The sequence below is a fragment of the Macadamia integrifolia genome, chromosome 8, assembly GCF_013358625.1.
Source record: "Macadamia integrifolia cultivar HAES 741 chromosome 8, SCU_Mint_v3, whole genome shotgun sequence".
NCBI lineage: Eukaryota > Viridiplantae > Streptophyta > Magnoliopsida > Proteales > Proteaceae > Macadamia > Macadamia integrifolia.
This window is the reverse complement of record NC_056564.1, coordinates 12,146,688-12,159,843: the sequence shown is the minus strand read 5'-3', so window position 1 is coordinate 12,159,843 and position 13,156 is coordinate 12,146,688. Positions and strand designations below refer to the sequence as shown.

General features: G+C 38.5%; 1 protein-coding gene across 2 annotated transcripts; it reads right to left on the bottom strand.

The window, feature by feature from the left end:
- Positions 1–2,764: 2,764 nt before the first annotated feature.
- LOC122085444 lies at positions 2,765–10,904 on the bottom strand. 2 transcript variants are annotated; one of them, XR_006142131.1, is made up of 7 exons: positions 7,960–10,904; positions 7,026–7,672; positions 6,324–6,533; positions 5,489–5,703; positions 4,943–5,248; positions 3,654–4,002; positions 2,765–3,307 (listed from the first exon to the last, which is right to left on the bottom strand). XR_006142131.1 is itself a non-coding variant. In XM_042653879.1 (5 exons), the coding sequence occupies exons 1-5, from the start codon at positions 10,628–10,630 to the stop codon at positions 5,206–5,208; spliced, it is 3,786 nt and encodes a 1,261-aa protein (XP_042509813.1). In that variant the 5' UTR covers positions 10,631–10,904; the 3' UTR covers positions 4,768–5,205. The 2 variants fall into 2 exon arrangements, 1 of the variants encoding a protein (XP_042509813.1); XM_042653879.1 differs by lacking the exons at positions 2,765–3,307; positions 3,654–4,002 and having other exon boundaries at positions 4,768–5,248.
- Positions 10,905–13,156: the final 2,252 nt, after the last annotated feature.

The following is a 13,156-nucleotide window of genomic DNA, read 5'->3' as shown; positions in this document are numbered from 1 at the left end:
CAAAACCCATTTCCTGGAATCTGCTTACAAGTGAATAAACCGTAGATGAGAAACGAACCACTCAAGTAAATGAATTGCACATCAGGTAAGCAATAGAAACCTTTAAAAACAAAAGACAAATGAATCACCATGAAGAATAAGGAGGCAAGAGCAATCAAACATGAATTAAGTAGCTCACCTATGCTCAAAATCAGAATAATGTGTCTCTGGTGGGAGCTTTGACAGATACTCATCTGCCTTCGCCAAGGTAGACTGGAGTCTGGATGCGCTATGAATGCGATCATTCAGCATCATTGCCTGCATACCATATTAACCAATTTAAATTATTCCGCTCTAATGTTCGACAACTTTAGCAACAAAGAACGTTCTTCGGCAGAATGTTCTCGTTCCTTCATAGTTGCTTTATCTTCGTCGTCGCCGTCGTCGAAAGAGTGTTCGCAGCCGCCGATCTGCAAGCCTACCCGTTCTTCTTCTCAACTCATTGAGGCTAACTTGGGAATAGAACCATTAAGGGCAATTTTGGTACTCCATTATTTTGAAGGGCAAAATGAAATTTAGAAAAAATATTAACTGCTGATGTCAGCATTCTTGGTATATTATGTAACGTTGACTGACGGTAGGGGGTCCGAGTCTAATTTGGTGAAAGAGAGGGGGTGTCCCTCTAATATTGGCATTCTCCAGGGGGTGGCGTTGTAAATTACCCTTAAACTTTAAACTTGAACATTGAACTTGGATGATTAGTTAAGTTTATTTATTTATTTATTTATTATTATTATTTTTTATGTTGAGTTCATTTGCTATCAAGCTTTATTGCTTCAGTAAGTCATTAATAGCTTAACAGGTTAGCCACTTATCTTATCATTGATCTATTGATTTTATTCTTAGGTTTCCAAATATATATCTCTCATTCGTATATAATATATTGATATATATACCTTTTACTTTGTTCAGGTTGCTCACTCACTTCCAATCATTGCTTTCAAGCTTCAGTCACAGGTTAGCCTTTTAATTTTTACTTTTGTGTGATGTACATGTTGATTTTTTATGACTTGATGAGTGATGAATTGATGTAAAACTGTATAAGTCAATAATTTATATTGATTTTTGATGACATGATATGGCTATGTTGATTTTTTTGATGATTTGATGTTACTTAATGTTTGTTTTATATGTTATAGGGTATATATTCTAGGCTTGTAGCATGCTAAATAACTTTAAAAAATAGGAAAAATAAAAAAGTAGCATATTAAATAATTTTAGAAAATAGAAAAAATAAAAAATGACACAAGGGCGATTTGACCGCCATGGCAACGCCAAAACGGGCGATTCATCGCCAAATCGATTAGCCACCCCTCCACTGCCTTGGATCGATTTGACGCCGTGACAACTATGCCTGTAACTGATGCTTAAGATCTCACGTGATAATCTATAAGATCACTAAGACAAAAAGTATACAAGTTTTGGTAATGTTTACAAGACAAGTTTCTAGAGGAAAAGAATGGGTTTTATACAAATAATTAAACACAGTTACCAGCAGCCTTATTGTAATACACTACCTATTTCATGAATATACAATCAGGTCCTGTGCATTTGTTTATTCAGCCTGTAGTGTGGCAGTGTTGAATCATAGTGAACTGAAAACCTTACCAACCCAATAAATTAGGATTTGTACATTTGTTTATTCAGCCTATAGTGTGTCAGTGTTAGATCAATGGTTCACATCACACATCCCCACTTCCACCTGCTTGAAGTTTCTTGAGGTGGTGCTCTGTTTGAACTACTGAAATGGCCCATAAATAATTTGATTTCATATTCATGGAAACAACAAAACCTTCCAAGGATGGCATTATATCCAAATTACTACCCCGCCACTTTCAGTAAGAAAAACACCATAAACAGCAAAGGCAAAAAACTCACAGAGAGAGGCATTCTGCTATCCAATCACATCTAAACCAGATCAATTCTCTGTCATGAAACAAAATTAAATGGATTCCCACTCACCACAGAGTACAAGAATAATGAGAGAGAACTTTGCCCCAACCCAATACCTACTAACGATGACCTGAGCATTTCATCGACAATAACACCACTGGTAGATAAATGATTCATGCAGAGAACCCGAGTACTGTGTCAATTGAAAACCTCAAAACTCAGTTCAAGCTCTTACTAGTTGTGATGCCAATATGTCAAGAGTCAGAGAACAACCAAAACTCAAATTCCACCATTCTAATGTAATTAGAGAAAATTACTGTTGTAACTCCCTAACAACCTAATCCAACGGGACAAGGCCCACAGTGGAAATGGGATAAACTACACCACTCAAGTTAAGATCCTCCTTTCAATAAAAAACTAATAAAATGTGCTATGAAGTATGAACCAATCTGCCCAGAAATTACAATATTTCCAGACTGTTGGACTCATTTTGATTTTTTAGTCCTTAAATTGTATGTTTTAGCCTGTAAGGTTTTAACCACAATATAGAAACCAGTGTTATATGCTTCCAGCTTCCTCCATTGAATAATCACAAGTCCTTGAAGAATTCACCTTATTCTTCCCCAAACAAAAACATATGGGTAAGAACATGAGATCAGTTCCCTTAGTGTAATGTAATAAGACCATAGAAATGCAAATACAGCTATTCCAATCTGAAACAGCAATTGAGAAGAAAAAAGAAGTATTATCTCACAAAATCAATCAAATGAAAACTAAAATCAATTGTGATAACATGTCACGCATATCAGAATTCTATTGATCACAAAGAGAACAAGAGAGATGTAAAAGCGAGACCGTTAGCAGATATCAAGGGAAGTGAAGCAACTCAGAAACCCTAAGCAAGGAAGGAATGAAGGAAATCAAACATTAACGTAGTCATGCCATGTAAGTTTATATCATCAAGATCAACCAAGGCAAATGTGAAATCCAATAGCAAGGAAGACGATGAAGATGGGGTAAAGTAGAGAATGGAGTGAACCAAAATCGATAACCCCACTGATCTGGAAGTTGTCGAACTCAATGAAATGGTTCCGACCAGGCACCCAGATTAGCAAACAAGGCGATAACAGCACGAACAACAAGACAGCTACGAACACTGGTCCTTGATGTTCTTGAAAATGCCGAGAACACTATCCATCACTTCTTCCCTGTTGAGATCATCGTCTCCGTGAGAAAAACATCGTCTGGATGGAGTTGCAGAGACTCGATGCCAGCGACCTCAATCAATTTATTGTCTCAATTTAAACTGGAACTTAAATGTGCTGGAGATTCACAGCTCTCGAGGCCCCCGCCCTCTCTCTCTCCCCCTCTCTACCTGGAGAAGAAGCTCACGAGTCACGATTTTGTTTCTTTCACTTTTATCAGGAAGAAGGTTAATGTGTTACTGGAAATCTTAGAAAGAACCAAATCTGCCAATGATCACTGCACGGTTGTGTTTGGATTCATGCATTCTATCTTGTATCTTTGTCTATTATATATGGGTCTACTTCAAGCAGCATGAGTTGAAGTTAGGAAATTAAGTTTTAGCTAATTAATTAAGTTTGGACCTAATTGGTACTCCCTTTTTTTACTGTTACCCGAAACCAAGATAGTATAATAATACCAAGCAAGTTTCCCACGTTTAAGCTTCAGTAGTAGGAGGCAAACCACAGAGGACTGACCTTTGGTTTGGAACAAGCTGACATGAGATTCTCGCTGGTGATTGATTCAAGGAGACCTCTTCCTTCAAGAATGTCAACAACATTGCATCCGCAAACAGAGGACACATTTCTCACTTGTCTCCAAAGTTTCTTGAGTGGATTGAATGCATCTGATAGATATAGATAAAGATAAAGAAGAAGCATTTTTTGGAGTTTTCAGGCAAGAAAATGTGGCGGTTGCTGCAGCGGATAAATGGGAAACTTGGGCTTATAGAGAGGAAGAAGAAGTGCTTCCTGTTTCTGCAGAAGAAGGCCCTTGAAGCAGCAGTCATGGTTGTTCCACATGCCATTTATGGAAGAAGAGAAGCTCCTGCCACAGAAAAACAGAACAACAAAACGCTTACTCAGAACAAGAGGATCCTCTGGATGTGACCAGCTCGGTTCCACTAGAGAGAGATACAACACAAGTCGTCTAAGAGGTATAAAAGGAGAGAGGGGGAGAGGTGGAGGATGAAGACCGCCATGGCGGAGGCTTACCTGGGGCTCTTGTGTCTCAGTAGAGAGAGAGAGAGAGAGAGAGAGAGAGAAGGGGGGGTATGAGAATCGAGTCAAGGGAGCTTTTCTTGCGAACCGTAAAAGCAAAAAAAATATTTGTTCTGTCAAAAGTGTTCACTGAGCACTTTTTAACCAGAATTGCTCTGTGAGCGAAAAAACAGGTGGCATGCCGAACAGTATTCTGCTCACAATCTGCTCCCGGTGAGCAAGAAATCAATGAAATCACTTCCAGAGAGGTTTCCCAAATGTAGCCCAATTATCACCATGCTCATCTCCAAGTGAAAAACCGTTATTTCTATTTAAAACTTATGAAACAATCTGAAGAATCCAATTACTCTTCAGTCAATACAAGAAGTAAGAAGAACAAGAAGCAAAACAGAAAAACACATCATCTCCCTCAAAACTGTGATTAATAGCATAATGGTGTAAGACCATCAAAATAACCTCTTGAATTGAGAAGCAGTTAAGGATGCTTCATGAAAGTTACATAATTCAACATGATTCAAAAAAGTGAGTCCGCAACTGCATCCATGAAGCAACAGAAGTTCGAATGACCAATGGCATTTACGAAGTTCACACATAGAAGGAATATCATTTATTTATAGTATGCAAAAAAGGCATTGGTAGACCGAACCTCATATAAACAACGATTATGACGCAAAGAACTGAGACTAACACGTCAAAAGAAGTTACATGAAAACTTGACCAAAACATAAAATATGTACAATGTATAGGTCTTGTGATTCACTGATTACCTTTAGTTCGTTTATCTTCACACCTATAGATTGTGAATCACAAGACGCAACTCAGATGTGGGATTGTACATTTGATGGGGGACAAAACACCCAATTCGAGGACCTCTTCATCCAAAATCCAGCAAGTGGGGCAACAGCGGCTCTTCTTCAAGACACCTTCGAAGTAGATGGCATGGCCTGATTGCTATTACATCACTCAAAACCATATGGCCTCATAAATTTAGTTATGAATCTAACCTAGTGACCCTTTTCCTGAGCATCTATCAATGCTTGGTTGGTTCCCTTAGCTTCGGCTTGGACCTCTGCCTGCAGAAAGAAATGGTTCATAAGGAAATAAGATCCCATTATGACCAAAACTGTAGATAGAACTTAAAAATGGTACATTTTACTCTGTTAAAGACCACATAGATTAACTATTTGACTTTTCTAAACTGACGAATTAAAACAAGCGCATAGTTCACCAAACAACGAGAAACTTATCCCGGACAAGGATATCTCATCCAAAAGAGTACAAGTAGAATGCCTTCACCAAAGGTTGGAAGTTACCTCTTGGTAGATTTGCTGGAACCAAAAGCACCCTTCATCAATGAGCCAATATCCACAGAGCGTTCACGCATGATCTTATCATGGTACATCTTGCTCCCAATCTCAGTTATTTGCTCTTCTACCTCTTCAAGTGCTTGATCCACATTAAGTTGGAGCTCCCCTTTTCTGATTACAGTAACATTGAAACCATCTGCCTTGGCTTCTCGAAAGGCATCCTACAGACAAATAATTATTATTTTACAAAAAAAAAAAAATCGAAGACCTCTCCTATTAAATGCCAATGAACCACCATAAAAACTTAGGGAGGAGACAGAAGGACAAGGACCGTTAAATTATCCACAGAAGAAAAATGTGAAGTTCAGATCATGATTCCAGAATGAACAACACTCGGTATCAATGTCCTCACGCTGCCTTAGAAATGGTAGTACCTAGTCTATATGAAGCAATGTGTGTGCACTTTTTCACTCTGAACAGTGGACCTATGTTGTTTTGCTGATAATCAGCTTGATCAGACAACTCAACAATTGACAGCTCAAAAACTGTTGCAAATGCCCTTTGGCTATCCAAGAGCTCCAGCAGTATAAGAAATTAAGATCATCCAGTTTGGCTAATGTCTGGTCTAGCAAATCTTGTGAGTGGGGCCCACCTATTGAACCTCTGCTTTATAATGCTAAGCACCACTGATATGCTGTGAGCCACCACCACTAAAACTTTGGTGGAACAGGGAACAACCTCACACATGCCCAACGAATTATAGTCACGGACATGACTTGGGATCGAGTAGAAATGAACTGCAAAATCCTAAAGCTTATTATTATTAAAGAAGACTGTTTACCTTAGGTGGGCGGGCAACAACAAAAGCATGGCCATCTCCAAGCATATCCATATGAGCCTGTATGATATAGCATAAGTTTTTGGAATCTCGGGCATCCTCGAAAGCAATTACATGGTATTGTTTCGGGTCCAATTCTAGATCAGCAGCCATCTCCAAAGAATAAAATCCCACTTTCTGAACCCCATCTTGAACTGTGTACAGTTCAATGCACTGCAGCAACAAAAGAGGAGGAAAAAAGGTGAATAATGGAAATTTCCAACTGAGAGAGCACAAGCTAAATCCACTACCCTATAGCCATATGGATACAATTTTTACAAGCTATCACATGAATGGACCAAGAATTGTCACCCCAGAGGACCTGTAATTGGGTAACATATTTATTAAATATGATCTTCATGTGAAGAAAAATATAGTCACAAGAGAATTCTAGAAAGTCTTAACTATTATATAATGCAGCAAAGATGCATTACAATGACCTAGTCTAAGGCATAATAAAAAACAGTGTCATGGTTTATGATAAAAACAAAGCTTACTAGGTACTTAAGGATCAATCAATGTCAGGTACATTCTAGCTAAACAAAAAAGGGGATGAAAACCTAAATGCATGCAACCTGAATCCAGTCGGACTAGAATCTGCAATTTGCATATGCTAAGAATGTGCTTTTTTCTCATTCAAAGAAAGGAAATGAATCAGATAATTACCAGTATGTGCGGAAGATCTAACCACCACAGATAATCCTCTTCCTTCTCTTCTGTATATTCACGGTACTTACTGACTACAGCCTGTGGTCCAAACATTTCCATCTCTCTTTTGAGCCTGTCGAGTTTCTTTTCAATGTATCTGCGTTTCCTCTTGGGTATCCTGGTCATCAGATCAGCTGCTTCTTGTATTTCTTCCTCAGTGATCCATCGATCCAAATCCTTTCCCATATCCTTCATTATGGATTTAATCTCTGGATCTGTCTCTGCATTGTAAGCTTCTAGGAACTCTCGGGACCATTTCTTTGTGTGTTGCCAGTACTCTTTACCTGATTTTTTGCCAGCTCTAATGGAACCATCACTACTCTCAATAACCGTCTTCAACTTCGCAGAGACATCACCCTGGGATATCTTCCATTGATCGCAAACAGGTGAGGAAGTGGAAATATCATCAGAGGATAGGGATTTTTCTGATTTCTGGAGCATATCTTGTGCGTCCTCATTCATGGAGGGTGAGTGTCCCACGTTTCTAGCAACAAATGACTTCTTCTGTTCTGAAAAGTTTTTAAGAAATTCCGGATCTTTATCTACTGGTGGACCCTTCCAGCGGGGCATGATTTTCTCTGGTGGATCATACAAGCTAATACCATCTACAGGAATAGCAAACAAATGTATTGGCATGAAATTTAATGCTCTGATTATACTGTGAACTTGTACACAGAACACTTGAACAAGTGACTAGAAAAGAAAGTAGAAAAATTTGGCCCAGAGCAAGTTCCACATTTCTGAGGAATCCAAGTTATTTGTGTTGAATATGAGTATGGATAGGGCATAACACATAACTAAGAAAAAATTATACGAGGGTATAATCCTACAGCAGCTGTACATACACTCAATGATGGCAATGAAACAGAAGAAAGTCAGATAAAATAAATACCTGTACCATAATCAATATTTTCAACTCTTGAATGAATCCACTCATGCAAATTCGACAGCTTTGCATTCTCTATCTCAGCTTTCCTTTCAAGACCCTTAAAGAATACACGCTTATCATCAGCGTCCATCAGATGAAATGGATCCCGCCCAGCCAACTCATTTTCTCGGACCTGAAATACAATTTCTTTGAGGCCATCATCTTTCATCCATTCAAGTTCACTGTCATCATCACTGGACCCGAGCTGTGTTATGTCAGCAATCAAACGTGACTCGTCATGACCTTTTTCTTTAGCAACCATATAATTTTCTTTAAAACCATCTCTAATCTTTGAAACAATGGGCTCAAACTCATGAAAGTTTTTCTCCATCCAACTATCCTGGTCTTTATGAAGTGGTGCCTCTTTACTGCTATTACTGCATGTAGAATCCTGGGAAGTTCCGAACATCTTAAGATCATCCACCTCATTCTTTTCTTGTGCATCATCTGGCTCATCAACTTTGACTTGGAAGGACTGTGAAATATCAGTAGCCACTCCTGTTTTCTTTTGGGTAGAATCTTCACGAGCATTCTTGATGGATGTAAGACCCGATGTATCATCTATCATAGAAATTTCAAGCATACTGTTATTTTTGTAACTTAATGGTCCTGTCTTAACCTTCAAATCTTGATCAGCAGCAGGAACAAGATTATCTTTTTCTTGGAGATTTCTGACTTGGGGATGTAGGTCATCCTCCTTTTTGGCACGTTTTTGGGAAAGGTACGCCCTGGCTTCCTTGACTGACCGTATAACCTTAGGCTTCATCCCAATAGAAATCGTATCCAATGAATTTGATGTATCCTTAGTATCATGGGATTGCATCACTTCTTTCATGTCCGGTGAGTGTATAGTTTTTTCAATCTTTTCCAGATCCCATGTATTTTTTTCCCCAGTTTCAGAAGCTACCATACTAAACACACTATGATTCCCAGAATCACTACACTCTGCAGCATTCCCAGATGATACTTCACCCAAAAAGCTGCTATCTTCTATCTTAGGTTCATCTACAGATGTGGGCCTCATGGTTCCATTAATTCCTAGAGGGACCCATGAATCACCCTTCGAATGCTTATTTTCCAGGTCTGATTGCATCACTTCTTTCACATCTAATAAGTGTGAAGTACACTCTTTCTCCTCAGGAATCCATTTGCTGCTTCTTCCATCTTCTGTGGTTTCCAAGCTCGAAGACCTAGCAGAAGTCTCACTCTTTTTGGAAGCATTTCCAATTGACAATTCACCCAGGAATCCAGTATCTTCTTCCTTAGAATCAATTACGGATAGGGAGCTTACAGTGCATACAGGTTTCACTGGATCTCCATCCGAAAGATTATTTGGAAAACTCAGAAACTCTTCTTGACTCTTGCCTTTTTTCATCCCATTTTGCATGTTCTCATTTAACTCATTTTTTTCTCTATCACTATTGAATGAGGAAGACTGTTGTTGCTCAAGTTCGCGTGCACGTCTGGCCATCCCTCTAATTTCTTGAATTCTATCATCAAAATTATTAGCTTTTGAAGAGAGAGTACAGGTCGAATCCAGTAATGTCAATCTATCTTTTGATGCTTTGGCTTTCTTAATTCTGTTCATAAGTTCTTGCTTGTCCAACGGAGGCCTGTCAGTGGATCCCATTACTGGTTCTGGAGCATTAGGGAGCACTTCAACAGTGCCAGCCATCATCTTCTCTTGCTCCATCCTTGACTTCATCTTTCTCCTCAGCATTTCCTTCTCCTCCCTGGTCAATTCCACCACATCATTGCCAGGCATAAGCACTCTACGAATTGCCCAAAACATAAAGGAACCGCACAGCATTGCAAATCCAAGACGTGAGATCTTCCTAGACAAGTTGGGCTGAAGAGCATCCAAAAGGAGTCTACCAACCAAACCAGATCGTTTACCCGAGACTACAAACTTAGCAATCGAGCTACTTTTTGAAATTTTATATTTCCCAGTTTCAATATCCCTGGCTAAACGATTTGCACCAGAAATCTTCAAATTTACCTCAGTGGAGTGATCCCTCATCTCTGGTTTTCCAAAAGACCGGGGTTCAATCCGGCTTCTTCTCAGTATTTCATCTTCATCAACTAAAACACTCTCCACATTCCCATCCAAATCCTCAAAAACAGTAAAAATAGGACCAGACCCAGTTCCCCAAAACTCTTCATCCTTCGTATATTGATCGACCCAATTCTCCAATTTACTCCAGAAAACAGAATCAGAAATAAGTTCAGGTTTTGTTACAGTATCAGACTGAACTATATCTCCTAGAACCCCAGAACTATTATCTTTTGAATCACCAAAATTCAAATTAGTTTCAGTGGAAATGCCATTCGGGGTTTGCAAATTGGAAGAATCACGAATATCACGCACCTGTTGTTGTTCGTCAGTGAGCTTCTTCCTCAACGAGTTCCGCCGCCTCGTGGCTCGTCCAAATTGAGACCAGATTTGCGACTTGACGCCATTAGAGAATGATGGAGGACATGAAATTTGGATTTTCAGAAATAAATTTGAGTCGCTTTGGTTACTCTTCAGTGCATATATCTTGCCCCGATTTGTCGAGAAAGATTTGGGTCTGAAAGTAGGAACTTTGTAGCAGAATCCAGTCTTTGAAAGGATTGGTGCATTAAGACTTCCCATCGAAATGATGGAACAACCATAAGCCTGCGGCAGCAAGCCTGCAAAGCTCTCTCTCTCGCTCTCTCTCTCTGTGGAAGTTATCTGCCAAAGAGAACAGGAGAGACTGGAGGAACCATTAACGTGGCGTGAATCCTTCGTCTTTGTAAACCACAGTACCACGTAAGCTCAATAGCCATGGACCTGACGGCGCTGGAAAGAATGAGTGTCACTACCAGGTCAGCAAAATTTCTTCACAAATCGTAATTCTAAGTTATGGTTTAGATCCTACCAAAAAAAATAAGTTACGGTTTAGATTTCTACCAAATTAGGGTTTAGAATTGTATACCCCAAAACGAGGGGAAATGATGTCTTACACACAGTAACATTGTTGACCGTCAGATGAAGAGAAAGTAATCTCAGTCGTTCAATTTTTTCCACTGCACCCTCTGCAATCAACCGCAGCTACACTTACCGCCGTGCATCTTCTCACTTTCCCCACTCTTACTACTGCTGCAAGCCTGCAACCCACTGCCTCTGTCTCTCTCTGTTATTTGGGTTTCCAAGCGGCCCCAGCCTATGGGCTGAGTTACTTTTGAGAAATACCCAGACTAAGGTTGGACTGGGCTAGGTTCAAGGTTGAGCCCACCGGCTCCATATCCTTCTTGTTTTAAGTACCTACGTCTGAGTACTTGGGATGCGTGTTCAGAGTCCCTTCAGCCCTTGGATCACTAATTGAGCTACAGGTGTCAAACGGTGTGGTTTTGGTTATTTGGTTCAGTTTTGGTTTGATTTACATTTTGATAAGGTGAAACCAAAACCGCACCAGATAGGAATAAGGTGAAATCAAAATTGTTTTCATCCGATTTCGATTTTAGCGGTTTTTAATTGGTTTTTGTTATTCAGTTCACAATCGGTTTACATGGGATTAATTGTGTTGTTTTAGAAAATGGTTTGCATCCTAACTAGTGTGAATCCTACATATATTAAATTTTCTAAAGAGTCAATACAATATACATTTATTTTGCCCAATGACAATATATTTTCTATGTAAAAGACTACACATATTATAAGTAATTAACTATGATCCTAGAAATTAGAAAATCAAGAAGTGTGATTGTATGAAAGTGAAGCTCCCTTCTTGGTTAGTACTTTGTTCTTTTCTTTTTTTGTTCTCTCATTTTTTCGTGGAGACCCATCGAAATTCAAAACACTTTAAGTCTTTGATACTAGGTGCCGGTTAACCATCGGTTTTTCAATTCGGTTTGGTTTGAAACAGGAATTATGGCCTATAAAACCAAAACCGGATCAATTTACTACGGTGCGGTTCGATTCGATTATAACATATCGATTTTGGTTTTTCGATAAACGGTTTCAGTTATATATTAACACCCTTAAATTGAGCATCCAATTAATTGAAGAGGAGCCAAATTCATTTACATTTATATATATTATTTTGGAAAAATTATATGATTACCCATTTTTGGGTTTAGGTGTTTTTGTTAACTGAAACTTTGGATGAATAGTTTTGTAAAGGGAAACCAAAAGTAGGTAATCCTGTAATTATTATTATTATTTTTGTAGGATCGAGTTTTCCTATGACCACAGTAATCCATTCACCGAGTAGGCCTTGAGTGGGATATTTAAAAAAAAAAATTAAAACCTTATATGAGTTTATAAAACCTAAGATAGAGTGGTGAACCTCATTGGCAATTGAATTCCTTGTTGACTCATGGAATGGGTTATAGACCAAATAACTCCTAACATTTTAATTACCCTACACCTTTATCATAATTGAATGTAGTTTCATTGTTACCGACAAAAAAATTGAATTTAGTTTCATAAGAACTAAGTGATCTGTCACTTTGAAAGTGGGTCCCTATAACTTTAATCATGGTGAAATTAAGAAATTAGTTTAATGAGAATCAATTCATCAATTAAACTTATCCCAATTAATGGGTACTAGCTATATGAATTCGTTGCCATTCAACTATATAAAGTTTAGGCCAATGGACGTGGGGTCTGCACATTCATGTATCACGCATGAGTCACTTTAAAAGTGGATCAAACATAAATATAAAGTTTTCTGTCTTCGAGCAGCCCGTACCCCATATAAACAAGGGATGCATGATCACCACCATACCCTCCTGGAGCGCACCCCCATTGGGACTGGGACATTAGGCCACTCTCGGATAGAAAATGCCTGTCCATATAAATATTTATTGTAAAAGTCTATTATGTCATTCTCATAACCATTTCATGCTAATGTTATATTTCCATCCACACATTAGTAAATGGGATTTTTTTGTTGAAATTTGTGCTCTTTTATTAATTAATGTATAAGTTAAAAAATATTGGGGAAGTGTTCTCTAGGGGGAGTGTGGTTCCAGCATGTGCACTAGAATCAATGAAAACGCACAAAGAAGTGTCTACATATATGTCATTTTCTATTTCATAGGGGCAAGCTAGTCATTTAAAATGCAAATTCTATGTGAAATGATAGAATCTATTATATCATTTCACATAGAAACAAATTATATTAAACGTTTT

Bases quoted from the DNA above. Each gene is read 5' to 3' on its own strand.
- LOC122085444 (XM_042653879.1), bottom strand. From the start codon at position 10,630: ATGGGAAGTCTTAATGCACCAATCCTTTCAAAGACTGGATTCTGCTAC. The intron at 7,673-7,959 runs GTATTTATTTTA...CTATTCCTGTAG, and splicing joins AAATATTGATTATGGTACAG to ATGGTATTAGCTTGTATGAT. The intron at 5,704-6,323 runs GTAAACAGTCTT...ATTTGTCTGTAG, and splicing joins TTGTTGCCCGCCCACCTAAG to GATGCCTTTCGAGAAGCCAA.